The 17,266-nt window shown below is 39.8% G+C and overlaps 1 protein-coding gene across 1 annotated transcript in view; it reads left to right on the top strand.

Moving 5' to 3' along the window:
* DLGAP1 (DLG associated protein 1) overlaps positions 1–17,266 on the top strand; it is a 526,653-nt gene that overhangs the window by 268,603 nt on the left and 240,784 nt on the right. The window contains exon 4 of the mRNA XM_007935401.1: positions 3,981–4,221. Coding sequence (XP_007933592.1) covers positions 3,981–4,221 — 241 coding nt within the window. The remainder of the gene's footprint in view (positions 1–3,980; positions 4,222–17,266) is intronic.

Below are 17,266 nucleotides of genomic sequence, written 5' to 3' on the forward strand. Positions count from 1 at the left end.
CTCCAGCAACATATCAAGAAAATAATTCATTATGACCAAGTGGGGTTCATATCAGGTATGCAAGGATGGTTCAACATTAGAAAAACAATCAGCATCATCCACCACATAGATAAAACAAAGGAAAAGAACCACATGATCATATCAATCAATGCAGAAAAGGCATTTGATAAAATCCAGCACCCATTCCTGATCAAAACTCTCAGCAAGATAGGAGTAAAAGGGACATTCCTCAACATAATAAAGGGCATATACACAAAACCAACAGCCAACATTGTTCTCAATGGAGAGAGACTGAAACCATTCCCCTTGTAAACAGGAACCAGACAAGGATGTCCTCTATCACCTCTTCCATTCAACGTTGTATTGGAAGTCCTAGCCAGAGCAATAAAGCAAGAAAGGGCAATCAAAGGCATCCAAATTGGTCAGAAAGAAGTCAAACTATCCCTATTTGCTGATGATATGATCCTATACCTAAAAAACCTAAGTGACTCAGTAAAAAATCTACCGGAACTAATTGAGAGATTTAGCATAGTGGCAGGATACAAGATCAACATCCAAAAATCAGTTGAATTTCTCTACACCAGCAAAGAGGTTGCTGAGAAAGAAATATGGAAATCAATACCATCTACAATAGCTACCAAAAAAATAAAATACTTGGGAATAAATCTAACCAGGAACTCAAAAGACCTGTGCAAAGAAAACTATAAAAGACTACTTCAAGAAACCATAACACATCTATATAAATGGAAGAACATACCATGCTCATGGGCAGGCAGATTGAACATTGTGAAAATATCAATTCAATGCAATCCCAATCCAGATCTCATCAACATTCTTTAAGGATATGGAAAAAACAATCATTAACTTTATATGGAAAACAAAGAGACCTTGGGTAAGCAAAGTACTATTGAAGAAGAACAACAAAATAGGAGGTCTCACACTCCCAGATTTCAAAACCTACTATACAGCCACAGTAGTCAAAACTTCCTGGTATTGCTGTAATGACAGACACGTAGACCAATGGAATAGAATTGAGAACCCAAAACTAGATCTATTGACCTATGGTCATCTGATCTTTGACAACGGGCCTAAATCCATTAAATGGGGAAGAGAATGTCTATTTCATAAATGGTGGTGCCAAAACTGGATATCCTTTTGCAGAAAAATGAAACAAGATCTGTACCCCACACCATGTACAAAAACTAACTCCGGATAGATCAAAGACTTAAAATATGAAAGCTAAAACTATAAAGTTCCTCAAGGAAAAACAAGGGGCAAATTTAGGGCCCTAATATATGGCATATTTAGACTATCAAGCATAACCCAAAATGCACAAACAGCAGAAGATAAACTAGATGAATGGGACCTTCTAAAAATTAAATTCTTACGAGCTTCAAAAGACTTCTTCAGAAGAGTCAAAAGAGAACCTACAGTTTGGGAAAAAATATTCAGCAATGACATATCTGACAAGGGACTTGTCTCTAGAATTTATAGAAAACTCCAACACCTCAACAACAAAAAGACAAATTATCCAATTAAAAAATGGGCAGAAGACATGAATAGACACTTCACCAAAGAGGATATCGAGGTGACCAACAGACGTATGAAGAAATGCTCATGATTATTGGCCATTGTTGTTGTTGTTATGTGCCGTGGAGTTGGACCCGACCAAAACAACAATGAGATACCATCTTGCCCCAGCACTAGTAGCAAAGTTAAACAAGACAGAAAATAACAAATGCTGGCAAGGATGTAGAGAGATTGGACTCTCACACACTGTTGCTGGGACTATAAAATAATACAACCGCTGTGGAGAACAGTATGGTGATTCCTTAAAAAGTTGGAATTAGAAATACCACTTGACTCAGCCATTCTGTTACTAGGTATATATCCTAAAGAAATGAGAGCCTGGACAAAACAGATATATGGACACCGATGTTCATTGCAGCACTATTTACAATACCCAAAAGATCGAAGCAACCTAGGTGTCCATCAACAGAAGAATGGATAACCAAACTATGGTACATACACACAATGGAATAATATGCAACCCTAAGGAATAACCTAGAAGCTGCAAAATACCACATAACATGGATGAACTTGGAGGATATTATGCTGAGTGAAATAAGTCAATCACAGAAGGACAAATATTGTATTAGTCCATTATTGTAAAAAGTCAAGGAAAGATTTATCTATGGAAGGAAATTTTCTTTGTTGGTTACCAGGGGTGGGAGGGGAGGGGAGGGAACACAGGTAGGTAGAGACAGGTATTGATTTGGGTGAAGAGAAGGGCAGTGTACAAAATGTCAGTGATCAACATGGTGGCATTGAGGAAGAGGAAGACATAGAGAGATACATGGGAGGTAAAACAACAAAGATGAACCCTTTTGCACATAGAGTACTGCATTGTCAGTGAAGGCAAACATGGGTATACGGGTGGATAGATGGGTGGACAGCCTGAGCTATTAGGTATTTCTATACAGGGGGAGTGTGCCCAAGATCATGTATAGGGTTGGCAGACAATGTTTCTTCAAGTGTATTTGTATGTTCTGTAAGAATTCCCAGGGGTATAGTAGAGCTGACAAAGGACAAGGTTGTCACTTCTTGGCCACAGCTAGCTACCCAGAGGGAGTGAGTAGTAGGACCTATGGGCCCCAGACCGTAGTCCCAGGGAACATCAAGCTCAATTGGCATAATATACTACCTTGCTCCACATTCTACTTTGGCGAGTAGCAACTGGGATCTTAAAAGCTTGCAAGCGGCCAGGTGGATACAACAATGGGTCTCTCTTTGTCCAGAGCAAAGAAGAATGAAGAAAACCAAAGATTCATGGAATGAATTAGTCCAAGCGACTGGTACACCATGTGATCCTCAGCCTATACAATTATGAGACCAGAAGAACTAGATGGTGCCCAGTACCACTGTCAGCCACACAGAGGGGAATCTATGTAGGAGATCCTGGATAGAATGGGAAAACAATGTAGAACAAAACTCAAAATCATTTAAAATAAAAAAGGGACCGGGTTTGCTGGTCTGATAGAGCCTGACAGAACCACTGTGACTATGGCCCCTACCTGCCCTTCAGGTCTGGAATTGAACCTACACCTGTGGCTTCCAACCAAACAGAAGACAGGCCTCTGAGGTGAACATTTACCTGAGGTAGATGCACTCCTTGGAGAGAACAATCATGGGAGACTAGAAGGACTGTGTATGCACAGAGAGAGAGCGCAGGGGACAGAAGTGCATGGGAGGGAAGGACACAGGGAAGAGGTGACTATGGGGAAGGTAGTGGGAGGGGAGCTGTTGCATTGTGATAAATTGTAGTCAATCTCATGACACAAAGTGTATGTGAACTGCTGTATGGAAAGTGAATTTGCTCTGTAAATTTTCACCCAAATCACAATTAAAAAAAAAAGAAAAAGTTACATTGAAATATATGAACTCTGACCACAGGCAGATAAAAAATCCCTAGGTTGGCATTAATAAAGAGAATGATCACATTTGTGTGCCTTACATTAAGAGTTTCCAGCCCCCACACTTCTTGCATTCTAAAAACAAATCTCCTTTTCTTCAGAATGTAATTACTTGGAATTACAAACTAAATGGCATTCAATTATAGTAACATAAATTGTATTTTAAAAATTGCCATGGAGTGGTGACCCCATGTATGTCAGAGTAGAACTCTGCTCCATGGGCTTTCAAAGGCTATGAACTTTCAGAAGTAAATGGCCAGGCCTTTCTTGTGATGTAGCACTGAGTGGGTTTGAGCACCAACCTTTCATTTCGTAGCCAAGTATTCAACCATTTACATCAGGCAGAGACTCCAAATTTGTAACATAAAGAAATTAACATGTTTTTGAATTTGATGTAATTAGACACTGCTTTCTTTTGAAGGATTGAACTTGGGAGAGACTTGAAGGGCGGATTCTGCACCAGGTGAAAAATCACGGGGTTTCACAGCGCATGTTTCTCTCCCACAGGTGAGCGAAATGGAAGTGAATGGCCAGTTCGAGTCCGTGTGCGAATCGGTGTTCAGCGAACTGGAGTCGCAGGCAGTGGAAGCCCTGGACCTGCCCATGCCCGGCTGCTTCCGCATGCGGAGCCACAGCTACGTGCGGGCCATTGAGAAGGGCTGCTCTCAGGACGACGAGTGCGTGTCCCTGAGGTCCTCATCCCCGCCTCGCACCACCACCACCGTGAGGACCATTCAGAGCAGCACCGGTGAGTGACCACATACGTGTTCATGGGCCCTTGGTGCTGCACCACACCAACCCGGGTCTCTACGCCCGGGCAAGGCCCTTGCTGTTCTCACACATAGTTGTTCTCACCAAAAGTACCTCCCATGTCCCACAAAACAAGGTTCTCCTTGCCAGCCCCTATCCCCATCCTTTGGACACCTTCAGCGCACCCTGCTGTCTCTCTATGTCCGGTATTCACATAGTTAACTGCAACTACAGGACCACCAGGGAATAACAGGGTGGGGGGTCTTTCCAAGAGTCATTCCCTCCAGCATCCTAAGACTAGCAAACCCCAACCAACTTCTCAGTAATTAGGCTTTGACTTTAGACATGTGACCTCCCACCCCCTAGTGACCACACATCTTGGTTATTGAACATCCCAGAACTGGGATTTTTTTTTTTTTTTTAAATTCCAAGATCTCCAAAAAAATGACTCCCAGAAGAGACGAAATATCACCGAGTGAGAAATAAGATGAAAGAAATGCATGATGCAGTAGTAGTGATTGAACATGTTATGAGTTGTCTTTGATGATAACAGAGGGCAGATTTATTTCATTAGTTTAAAACCCTCTATCATATAGATGCAGCACCTCCTTTCCCTCTAAACTGTATTTAGATTTCTGCTGAGAAACTGTATTTTTATCAGTAGATTTTAGGCACCAAAAGCAAAGACAAGCTTAACTGGTTTCCATGACACTGAAGCCTGCCTAGGAGTATAGCCTTGGGTTATATACAACAATGTACATGTTTATCTTCTTTTTAAATAGCAGTTTGGTTCCAAGAAGAAAATCCCCATCTTAACTAGGCTTAACTTTATGACTGAATTCGGTATAACTCCAGTACAGAGTAGTTGTACAAGATCACCAAACCTAGAGTCAAGATAAATAATGATGAATAAATAAGAAGGAAGAGCATTGCCAGAATATCGTATCATTCAATTTTAGATTCAAGTGCATTAAATATCAGTAATTATCACTCAGCCTAGAACTTTGACAGGCTTGAAAATTTGTTATTCCTCAAATCTGAGTTAAAATTCTAGTGACTAGAGATTTGGGGGTGAGATAGGAATTAAAAAAAAAAAAAAATCACTAGAGGTTAAACTGTAGGAGGAATTAGTTCCCGACTAATGCAAGCGACAATGTCACGGTTAGGAAAGGGAGGCTTCTGGACACGACTCTGGCTGCAGAAAGCTCAGCAGCTGTGGCCCTGGTTGGCTATCTCTAGACCAGAGACAGTAGATGTATGTTTTTGTTCATTAGTAAATTCTACGATAATATAATCGAGTTTATTTAAGCTTGATTGATAAGTTAACAAATTAATAAACTAAATAAAATTGATGAATAAAAAGATTTTTTTTAAATCATTCATGGTCATATTTACGTGCATGTCTATATCCATGCGTAAATGTAGTTTTGAAGGTGTGCCCTGTTCCTGTAGCATATCACTGTGTCTTTCGGTGTTTTCCCATTTTCACAGCCCTCTACCCCACCCTCCCTACCCTCTCCCAGTGTCTTCTCCAGTCATCTCTATAATGACCTCATCACGTGCCAGCGTGCTCTTCTGTGCTGAAATCACCACCTAAATACACAAAATGCAGATCATTGCTGAGAACTGCAAAGGGGTGCACTTAGGAGACAAGGTCAGGAAGGAAGGTCCATCCTTCCCTTGGGCTTCTCTCTCAGATGGTCGTCTTGTGGATAAAGTGGTAAAGGACTCCAGGATGACTTTTCTCTTGTGTGTTTTCGTCATTTAAGAAACAACATACTTATGCTTCCCCCTTCAGTTCTTGACCTGTGCTCTTCACCGCCAATACCCCACGTCTGACCTCCCTAAGACACTTCCCAGATACTCTGAGGTTCCCAGAATTCAAACAATAGAGTTTCCAGAGAAATTACAGTATTCCTGGTTAAAGCAGAATGTCAGATAGTGATAATTTTATAGTGTAAGTATAGCCCAAATATTGTATAAAAAATATTGTATGGGACAAATTTATACTACACAGTTATTTGTTGTTTTTCTGAAATTCAAATTTATCTGGACATCTTGTGTTTTTTGTTTGTTAAATCTTGCAATCTTATCAGAGAAGGAGATGCATAGTACCTGGGAGAGTGTCCTGTGTTCCATTTAGAATAAAAATTGAATTTGAGGGGCTTTACACAGAGACCCTATGTGAGACGACGTCCAAAAGGGAGGAGAAGTGAATGAAAACAATATGGAGATAATTGCACCCACAACTTCTTAGCCTCCAGGTGCCTCATCCTAAGTACCAGCCTTGTCCACTTGCAGCTTTCTGGATGAGAGGCTCAGGCTTGGCTGCAGCTTTATGTGTTAGGGCAGGAAGCTTTGACTTGCCCCTGGGGGGTTGTGAAGCATGAAATGGCAAGTTTTTGCACAGGGCAGCTTTTGATATCACCCTTCATCAACAAACTCAGCATTATGGTATGTAATCTGTACAATGATAGAAAAATCAACAAATTAAGAACTAAACCATGACCCTCAATGAGATGGATTGACAATGTGGCTGCAACAAAAGGATCAAGAGTGGCAACGATTGTGAGGAAGGCTCAGGACCAGGCAGTGTTTCTTTTTCTTGTACGTAGGGTCGCTATGAGTCTCAACTGACTCAACAGCACCTAACAACAAACCATGATAGTAGGTTCTAAGTAAGCCTGTCAAATATTTAATAGTAGAAATTTAACAATTCCAGCATTACCTTTTACAGTTGTTCTATGCTACAGATTCATTCTTTTTAAAAGAAATTATTTTTAACATAATGAGATTTTGTGACATTCTATCCCTCCCACACAACTCTTCTGTGTGCTACTTTCTCTCCCACCTCTATCTCCCTGTCTCTATCTCACCTCACACACACATACACACATCCATTTGCCTTTTCCCTCTTAAATGATCTGAGTATCACCATTGTATCAATTTTCTTCTTCTACTGATTTCCTTCTTACATTGAGTCAAATGTAATTTCCTTTAGAAAGTACCAAAACAAATTATTTTCCTAGGCCTAATAATTTTGGAAAGGATTTTCTCATCTATGGAAATCAGGAAATTGCTTTACTCTAATTTTAACCATTTTCCTCTATGTACACGGGTCAAATTTGTGTCTATGTTTAGTGGGAATTGAAATAGAATTTCTCCTCTTGCTCTCTTCCCTTTTATTCTTGCATACTTACAACTGACTCCATTTTTCCTAAACTTCCCCTTGTCCAGGAAAAAAAAATCTTTATTTTTGTAGTTAAGAAGTATAACTTTTCCCTATGTTGTTGTTATGTGCCGTCGAGTCTGACCCAACTCATAGCAACTCTGTCTTTGATTCTTTTATCCATTTTAATTGTTCACATTGGAACAAAATACAAAGTTAAGCTTATCTCTTTAGGCCTTGTCCATTCTTCATATTACAAAATGAAATCACAGATAGACAAAAGTCCACAAGAGTTCCTGATGCCCCAGGAGAGACTAGGAAGACAGACCAGTTCTAAGCAGGCCCACTGGTCCTCTAGCTATTATGAGGTGAACAAGCATAGCAGGGGCTCATGAAAGAAGGGCAAAACAGAGACTGAGCTACAAAGTTCATTACAATGCTCCTTCCTCCGATTTGTTGACTTTTTTCTCTATGATAAAATCTCACATTCTTTCAGTATAATCTACTTCAGGCACCCAGATATCTTTCCATCTAATAGATTCAACAAAGCTTTATGTGAGTCACTGCACTTTGGACTGTTAGGTTAAGATCTGAACTATTCCATGAAAGTGAGGCAATTATCCTAATGACTGTGGGAAAAGAAATACCTCTACCTCTATTGTTGGAATATTTTGGGTAAAAGTAGAACTTGGTGCCTGAAATATACCCAGGCTTCCCCTTCTTAGTACTAGATTCAACCTACCTCTAACGGAATATACCAACATAATTGTGTACATTTCAGGATGAGAAGTTTTCTTCGTACTTCCTAGAATGAACTTTTTTTTTTTTTTAATTTTATTTTATTTAGATTTGGGTGAAGATTTACAGAGCAAAATCACTCTCGATACAGCAGTTCACATATACTTTCTCATGTCATTGACCACGATTTACCACAATGCAACAGCGCCCCCTCCAATTTCCTCCCCAAGGTACCACTTCCCAGTGTCCATCCCTCCATACGCTCCTGCCCCCTAAGCTGTCTCCCTGTGCATAAGGTGCCCTTCCTTCTCCCATGATTGTTCTCTCAAGGGCATGTGTCCACTTGAGGTAAATGTTCAACTCACATACCTGTACTTTGCTTGGCTGGAAACCACAGGTGTGGTCTCACCTAGAATGAACATTTTGAAGAATCTATTAAAAGCATTAGCACATTATACCCAGGCAGACTTGTATCTAGTGATACAAGTAACCTGAATTGTCAAAAAAAATTGTATAATAATTATGTGGATGTATACCCACAAAGATACACAGACACGTAGTTTTCAATATATAAAGAAAATGTTAGAAAGGGCACAAAATGAATTGTTTGCTGGTTAGCCTAGCACATGGTAGGTGGGAAGGATCAGGTGGTATGGAGAAAGATTTTTTAAATAAGTATCTGTTACTCTGGTAGTGTAATGCCTAATTAGGAGCATCTCTTAAAAGATGATAGAATTGAGCTGTTCTCCTGTCCTTCATGTAGCTACCTGGGAAAGAAGACACAAAAAAGAGTCCTCATGTGTGAGCAGGCAGTGTTTTCCAACCCAGGAGTCAACGGTTTGTCCTATGGGTGTGTTTTGGGCTATGGTCACAGTTAATTTTTCTAACAGGAAAGATCATATTTTCCCCTAAATTTCAACATGCTCTTCCATATTCCTACTTTACAGTCTGCCACACTTACTCAAGGAGCTCTGGTGGTGTAGGGGGTAGGACATTTGGCTAATAACCAGAATGTCAGTGGCTCAAACCTACTAGCTGCTCCATGGGAGGAAGATGAGGCAATCTACTTCTGTAAAGATTTACAGCCTTGGAAACACAATGAGGTCACTGAGTCAGAATCAACTCAATGGCAGTGGGTTAGTGTCTTATACATACTCAAGTCTGGCTCCCTATAGCAAAAGCAGTTAGACCTTTGATCATCTTAGATTAGAGCTAAAATTCAGAGAGCCTTCCCTACCCCCATGTTTAGGCTTTCATTTTCCATCAGCCATCCTATCCAAGAGACTACATTTAACCTGCCTTCAGGCACCCCACACCCCAGCCCCATACACTCTGCCTCCCACCACTAAAAAATAAATAAATATATATATAAGATCTTGAGTAGAATAACATTATGGCAATAATTTATATTTGCAATGCAGTAATGGAGGAAGAAAGGAAAGAGAAGCAGCAGAAAAATACTATATACTCCACAAAATACACAACCAACAGACTTTGCATAATCAAGGTGACGTTACTCAGGAAATAGCACTGCTGTTAGAACAGGTTAAATCATAAAATATTAGCAGTAAAAGAAACTTTTACTGCAAAGTCTGCAAAGTACAGCCCATGGGCTGTATTCATCCAGCTGCCTGGTTTTGTAAATAAAGTTTTATTAGCACACAATCACACCCTTTGTTTACATATCGTCTATGGGTGCTTTCACTCTTCAGTAGAAGGCTTGAGTAGTTGCTGCAGAGAGAATATGGTCTGTGTTTTGGTTCTATAGTGTCACTTCTACAGAAGATACCACAAATGAGTGGCTTTAACAAACAGGGATAGGTTCAGAAGTCCAAGAGACAGACATCAGTCAGAAGTATTTTTTTAATACAGCACTTTTCTATTCAAGATAAGATTAAGCAACATAATCAGATATTGCTTGCATGCTTCCCTGGCTCGCTGCTAACAATGTTCATTTCTTAAATCACTTCCAACATCCTAGTAGAACTGGAGACACCCCCTTCCCAGCATCCGAGGAGGCTCAGACAAAATAGAGCAAGAACTGTGGCGCAACAAAAGTAACTTATCTGTTTTTCATATCTATGAAAACTGGCAGTGATGACTTTCAGAGGCTTTTGGTTATAACTTTTCCTCCCTCCTTGATGGCACTGAGAGATGGGCTCCTCTATAACAGAAATATTATGAAGCAGTGAAAATATAAAAGTTCTATCAGACAGAGAGAGCTAGATAGCCTGAGGGACAGTGTATGCTTTTGTTTCCTCCAGTTGTTTTAAAGTACTTAAATCACCTCTGAGAATAGAATGGTTCAAGCCAATCTATCTGACAGCCCTTCACATCCACCTGTGTTTATTTGGAGGCTTATCACAAGGCAAATAGTGAAGGTGCCCCAAGGGTCATCTGACACACTCACCTTTTAGGGTTACTGTGAAGTTCAAATGAGATACTATTGTTGTTAGTTGCCTTCAAGACAGCTGTGACTCATGCTGACTTTATGAATGAAATCTCTGGTCTTGCACCATCTTTATGATTGTTGGTATGTTTGAATCCATTGTAGCAGCCATTGGGTGGTGCCTTCCAACCTAGGGCACTCATCTTGCATCACCATATCGGATAATATTCTATTTGTAATCCAGGCCTATCTTTCTAGTCTGTCTTATTATTGAGAAACCGAAACCAAAACAAATTCTGTTGCTGTCAAGTCAATTTTGCCTCATGGCAACCCATGTGCTGTAGAGTAGAAAGAGTCCATAGAGGTTTCTTGGCCATGATCTTTACACAAACACACACCAGGCCTTTCTTCTGTGGTACTGCTGGGTGGGTTTAAACTGACAACCTTTAGTTAGTCGTCAAACACAAACCATTTGTGCCACCTAGGGACCTCTTTGAAAGGCTCTCTGGTGGCACAGTTCCTCAGCCATTTCACTGCTAACAAGAAGGTTGGCAATTCAAACTCACCAGCTGCTCCGTTAAAGGTGAGGCAGCCTACTTCTGTAAAGCTTTACCACCTCTGAAACCCAATGTAGGTCACTATGAGTTGGAATCTACCCAATGGCAGTCAGTTTGTGTTTTTTTTGTGTGTATAGGGACCTCTTTATTCACCAAACACTATGTAAATTACAAATTAGAATGCCTCTGCTTTGGCTTTGATTTTACATCTTGCAATCTGGCTTAGTTTAATAACAATAATGAGAATAGCTAACCTTGCATATTTACTATTTGACAAGCATTGTGAGTCAGCTATACAGATTATCTCATGTAATCCTAAAGAATACTCTACAACATGTATGTAGTATTATCTTCATCATACAGGGGGGAAAAAAAAGTTTAGTGAGTTTATACAATTTGACCAAAAAAACAAAGCAGGTTTTTAAATTCTCTCTTTACCCATCTTTAAATGCAATCAACCCTGAAATAATTTAATACAAATCTTTATACAGGCTGAGAGGCCTGGGAACCCTTTTCTCTCACTCTTTACTCCTACAAATACTCATTTAGCTTTCGTCATGTTTAAAACTTGTTTTCCTTAAAAAGTCCTGAAAAGCCCTCTTTTTAAAAGAACTGTATTTTTTATGTATTATTGCAATCATCTTTCATGTCACCTGTGAAATACCTGTTTAAAAGCTAAATTAGAAATAAAATAAAGAGAAATTAAAATGAATAAAGAAAACAGGCCTAGAAAAAGGAAATGCCCTTCGGGTTTAAAATTTCTTATTACACTTTGTCATTTTGACATTATGACATATTTAAAAGGCCAATTATCCAATCCCTTGATCTAGTTATATAGGATTGTCAGAAAACACTGAACAGAAAAAAGGAATTTACCATCTGACTAAGCAGATGGTAAATTCTGTTTTGTAGCTAATGAAATGATTAGGCGGCCTCCTGGTAAGATTGGGCAATCTACTTCCATAGTGATACCGCCTCGGAAACCCAAGGTACAGTCGCTATGAGTTGGATCCAACTAGATGGCAGTGAGTTTTTTACCTTTGGGTTATGTAAAAATAAATACCACAGTAATTTAATCTTGATCTATCTGGTCCCCTGATTGAGTTGTAAGGCAAAGATGTAATCTTTAATAACCAGTGACAAACATCAAATCAGAAAATACAAATTAGAATATTAGGCTCCTTCAATGTGAATATTTATTACATGAGAAATTTCTCCAAAACAATGAATGGCTTGAAAACACATGACCTAAAAATTTCCTTTTTTATTTTTATAGTATCCTCAAAGATACTGTTTTGTAGTGGAAGAAGCTGTCACTTTTAAAAGCCTTCACAGTAGAGTTGTCTGCCCCAGTTCACACTGAACAAGTATAACCCAGTAGTAGCAATTGTAAACCTTCTTTCTATGTAATAAATACTGGTAGATGGACAACCCCACAATGCAACTTTTGTAGCAACGTTATTTAACTCCACATTGGAAACCCAAAGTCCAAGGTTTTGTACTTCAGTCTATTATTCCTGCCATTGACTTTCTGTCAAGCTTTCAGGGCAAACCTTTACGGCTGCCAAGAGTCCTTAATGAAAAACAGAATAGACCAAAATGAATAATTGTACTATGATTCTACTATGTTGGCAAATAAGAAGCACTCTTCCATTTATTGTAATGATGAGTCAGTGATCCCATAACTGGTAAGAATCAGAAAGCTTTCCTTGCCATCTGCTGGTGTTCTGCTGACATGCAAATTCCACCAACAAACAGAGGGATTTTTCTTTTCTTTTTAGCTTTTTGTACCACTTATCAGTATTTTTCAGAATACTAATTCTAATCATTTTACATGGCTTCTACTGACAGGGGTGTGGGGTAAAAGTAAGGAGGAGTGAGAGGAAGAGGCCTTGTTACTTCTGGGTGGTGGTGAAAGTTCCAGCTTCCTCCTCTGACAACACGTTGACAGAGGGGAAGGGGATGCGTCCTACCCTTTAGAGAGGGGTGGAAGTCCAGAATCCGCATTTGGCCTCCAATGATACCATGGGGGTGGGGGGCAGGAAGGTACTCATTAATGCCATGCAGGATGAAGGTCTGTCTTCTGATACCTCTCTTACGGAGAGAGGAGGTCTCATTACTGCCAGATTAGTCCCCTCAGTGGGTCTTTGTTGGCATGGGTGGGGATGAGGCTTTGGTTTTTTCTGTGGTATTTGGTGATTATTATCTAAAAGGTTCTATCTTGCTGGGCTGCCCCTTTTCTGGCCCTTTGGCTAGAAAGTGAAGATTTTCCTTGGGGAACTTTTGTCTCTTCCACTGTCTTTTCGAGGTTGTACTTCTCTGACATTCAGTCCTGAATATATCAGACAAAACGAAAATCCAGAGAACTCTGTCATTCCTTGAGTCCCAATGTGCATAGACTGCCTGCCTTCTTTTCTGTTTCCAGAATCTTATGTTTGTTTTCATATATAACGTCTAAAGTTTTTAGGTGTATTTAGCAAGAAGAATAGGGAAAAGCTCATCTACTCCATCTTGGTCCCATGTTGTTGTTGTTCTTGTTATATGCTGTCGAGTCGGACCCGACTTGTAGTGACCCCTCCTTGGGTTTCTGAGGCAGAATCACTACGGAAATAGATTGCCCGACCTTCCTTCTGAGAAGTGGCTAGTGGGTTTGAACCGCCAGCCTTCTGGTTAGCAGTCAAATGCCTTAGGCACTACGCTACCAGAGCTCCCGGTCCCATACTGGGCCTCTCAATAAAAAGCCAAAATGACTGCTGTTGAGTCACTTCTGACTCATAGTGACCCCTCCTTGGGTTTCCAAGGTGGTATCTCTACAGAAGTAGACTGCCCAATCTTCCTTCCGAGGAGTGGCTGGTGGGTTTGAATCACCAGCCTCCTGGTTAGCAGTCAAATGGCTTAGGCACTACGCCACCTGAACTGGGCTTCTATCATTTTTTAATTTGTTGAAAAGACATTAGTCAAATAAAACATTTAATTCAACTCAGAGATACGTTGAGAGTCTGCTCTAAACCTAGAACTATACACAGAAAACTTTAAAAAGAATAATATTCATTCCTTCCCTTAAGAGAGTTACTTTGCCATTGAAAAGCTAAGGCATGGGTATTAAAAAAAAGAAAGGAAGGAAGAAAAATTAAAAATAAACTGTCTGTAATGAAATTCCAAAATATAAGTGTAGATAATATGTCCAACAGAAGAAAGATAAGTGAGAAGTTATTGGAATTGCTATTTTTATCTGGCTCTTTGGGTACAAGCCAACTCAGGTTACCTCGAGGAAAAGCAGTTACAGTAACACACATAGATCTTAACAGTCTCAGACAAGCTGCCAGATGCCAAAGCAGGCCTGGGCCTCCCACACCTCAGGGCTGCCTGGTCTACTATGACTCCCTAAGGTCTCTGTGCATCTACTCTCTTCTCTCCACAAAGCACCAGAATCAGTGTCTTCACTCTATATTTTAATCTGCCTCATATGCTTTCTTATTGACCTTTAGTTTCTCCTGCTGTGTAGTAACTTTAGGAGCTCTGGTGGCGCTTGGTAAGGCATTTGGCCGCTAACTGAAAAGTCAACAATTCAAACCCACCAGCTGCTCCTTGGGACAAAGATAAGGCAGTCTGCTTCCATAAAGATTTACAGCCTTAGAAACCCTATGGGGATCACTAAGAGTTGGAGTCAGCTCAGTGGCAGTGGGTTTATAGTAACTTTGGTGGCCCTAACTACTTCATGCATTCTGTCTAGGGTGATAAGTGGAAAATTCCTATGCAATTTACAAATTTAATACCAATTTCAAGTTCAATTGTCTGAGAGTAAATTCCATTTCTTTACATCTGATGTTAAGTTACTGGCCAGTCTGTAGACCAGCTTCCCTTTGACAAAGTGTCTGTTCCTCATTCAGTTGACCATTGTAGGGGATTAATTACATCCTCCCTTTGTTCATTCAAATGAATTAATATGTATAGTAGGTACTGGGGATACAGTGATCTACCAAAAAAGCAAGGCCCCTACCGTCATGGGACTTACGTTTTAGAGACTAAAAAGAAGACAAAAACACAAGCATTGAGAGAAAAAAAATGAACAGGATAATTTCAGAGAATGATAAGTATGTGAATAAAATCAAACCAGATGTTTTGACATTATATTATTTAGGATTAAGCTGCATGTATCAGAAAAGAAAAAAATAGGAGAAGATTAAACAAGATAGAAATGTGTTTCTCTCACAAAAGTCTGAAAGAGTCCAATGCTGGTAAAGGGAATAGGCATTGTTGGCAGGGACTCTGTTTTACTATGGTCAGAGTTACCTTGTGGTTCAAGATGACTGCTGAAACTCCAGCCATTAAATCTAAGTTCCAGGCAAACACAGAAATAAGCATGGAAGAACACTACACTCATCCCTAGCTGTGTCAGCAACACCTAAGCAGCCTTCCTGAAACACCTAACAATGCCACTCATATCTCATTGTCCAAAACTTAGTCATATGATTCCACCCGGCTGCAAGGAAGCCTGGGAAATGTAGTAGTTTAGCTAGAAATTTTGCCATCCTAAATTTAAAATAAGGTTCCTTTCACTAAAAATGCAGAAGAACCTGCTATGGGTTAGGAAGTGACATCAGAGAAGGAACATCTAAGGGAAAACTGAATGACAAAACTGTGGTATCAGAAATGGCCACTTCTCCCTCAGTGGGGGCTCTGAGCAGAATGGTTTCCTTCAAAGGGGACATGCATGAACAGGCACTGATTCATCTCTGTTATGTGACATCTTCTGCCTGTCAAACACACACAGATAATTCTTTTCACACATACACTTCCATCCCCAAATATGACCCACCTTTCACATGGACAGCCACAAAGGAGAGAGCAAGTTATATTCAGCTACTGAATTCTGTACACAGGGCTGCTTATGTCAAGGTCCATGGTTCCCAATCTTGTCTGAGTATTATTTCTCACCATATTGCAACCTATGGACCAAATTATATACTTCTAAAAAATAACCAGCTAGTACAGCACAAAAGCCAAACAAAATTCTACAAGCTTGATTTCAAAAGAAGGGAAGAAAAAGAATCCTCAAGAAGAACAGTCAGTATCCATTGTTCTTCAAATATTCTAGGTTGACTTAAGTGGCATATCAAGTCACAATTAATGATTGATACAGCTTGCTTTAAATAATATTGATGCTACAGATTCTCTACTTAGGTAGCTTGTGCAGTTACATTGTGTTTGATAAACTCAAATGGTGGCTACATCATTGTGTCTTCTGGATTTATTAAGAGTGCATTTACTACATCTTATTAAATGAAAGGAATGTAGATGCAAGTCCTGGTAAAACTGACACCCACTAATGCATTTTTCTTTTTATTTAAAAACTGGTTATTTAAAACATGAACCGCTATCCATCAAGAACAAGAGAAAAAGAAAAACCTATACTCCAAAGCCTTTAATATTTTCTAAATTGCTTAAGGGAATAAAAGCTCTCGACTGTGGCCTGTAGCACTCTTACACTCACATTAAGGTCTACAGGAGTGCCTTGTTACCCAAACGATAGTTTGTGGTTCTTGTTTTTGTTGTTGTTGGCCACTGAAAAGTTACCCCCTACTGATAGCAGCCCTGTGCACAACAGAACAAAACACTGCCCAGTCCTGGGCTATCCCCATAGTCAGTTGCAAATGGACTGTTGTGATCCATAACACAATAGTCACATAACACATAACACAACATAACACATAACTCATTTTCTATTGAATGATTTTCAGAAGTAGATCAGCAGGCCTTTCTTCCTCACCCATCTTAGGAAACTCACTGAGACCCAATCAGCATCATAGCAGCATGAAAGCCTCCACTGACAGATGAGTGGTAGCTGTGCAGAAGATGTATTGGCCGAGAATCAAACCCAGTTCTCTGCATGGAAGGAGAGAATTCTAATGCTAAGCCATCAATGCCCAAAATGATGGTTTAAATACCATTGTAGTAGTTTAGCAGTTAGCTATCTAAACACAAATCTACAGTACAGTTCTTGCAGGTAATATTTGCTCCGGGAACATTTGCTGATACTTGATTGATGGGTGATATGAAACCACTATAGGATACAGGCACAACTCGTTCTATTGCACTTTGCTTTATTGCACTTTGCAGATAATGAGTTTTTTAGAAATTGAAGGTTTGTGGCAGCCCTGCATCAAGCAAGTCTTATCAGCACCATTTT

Source organism: Orycteropus afer, unplaced genomic scaffold (assembly GCF_000298275.1).
Source record: "Orycteropus afer afer isolate SDZICR_OR568_19922 unplaced genomic scaffold, OryAfe1.0 scaffold00028, whole genome shotgun sequence".
NCBI lineage: Eukaryota > Metazoa > Chordata > Mammalia > Tubulidentata > Orycteropodidae > Orycteropus > Orycteropus afer.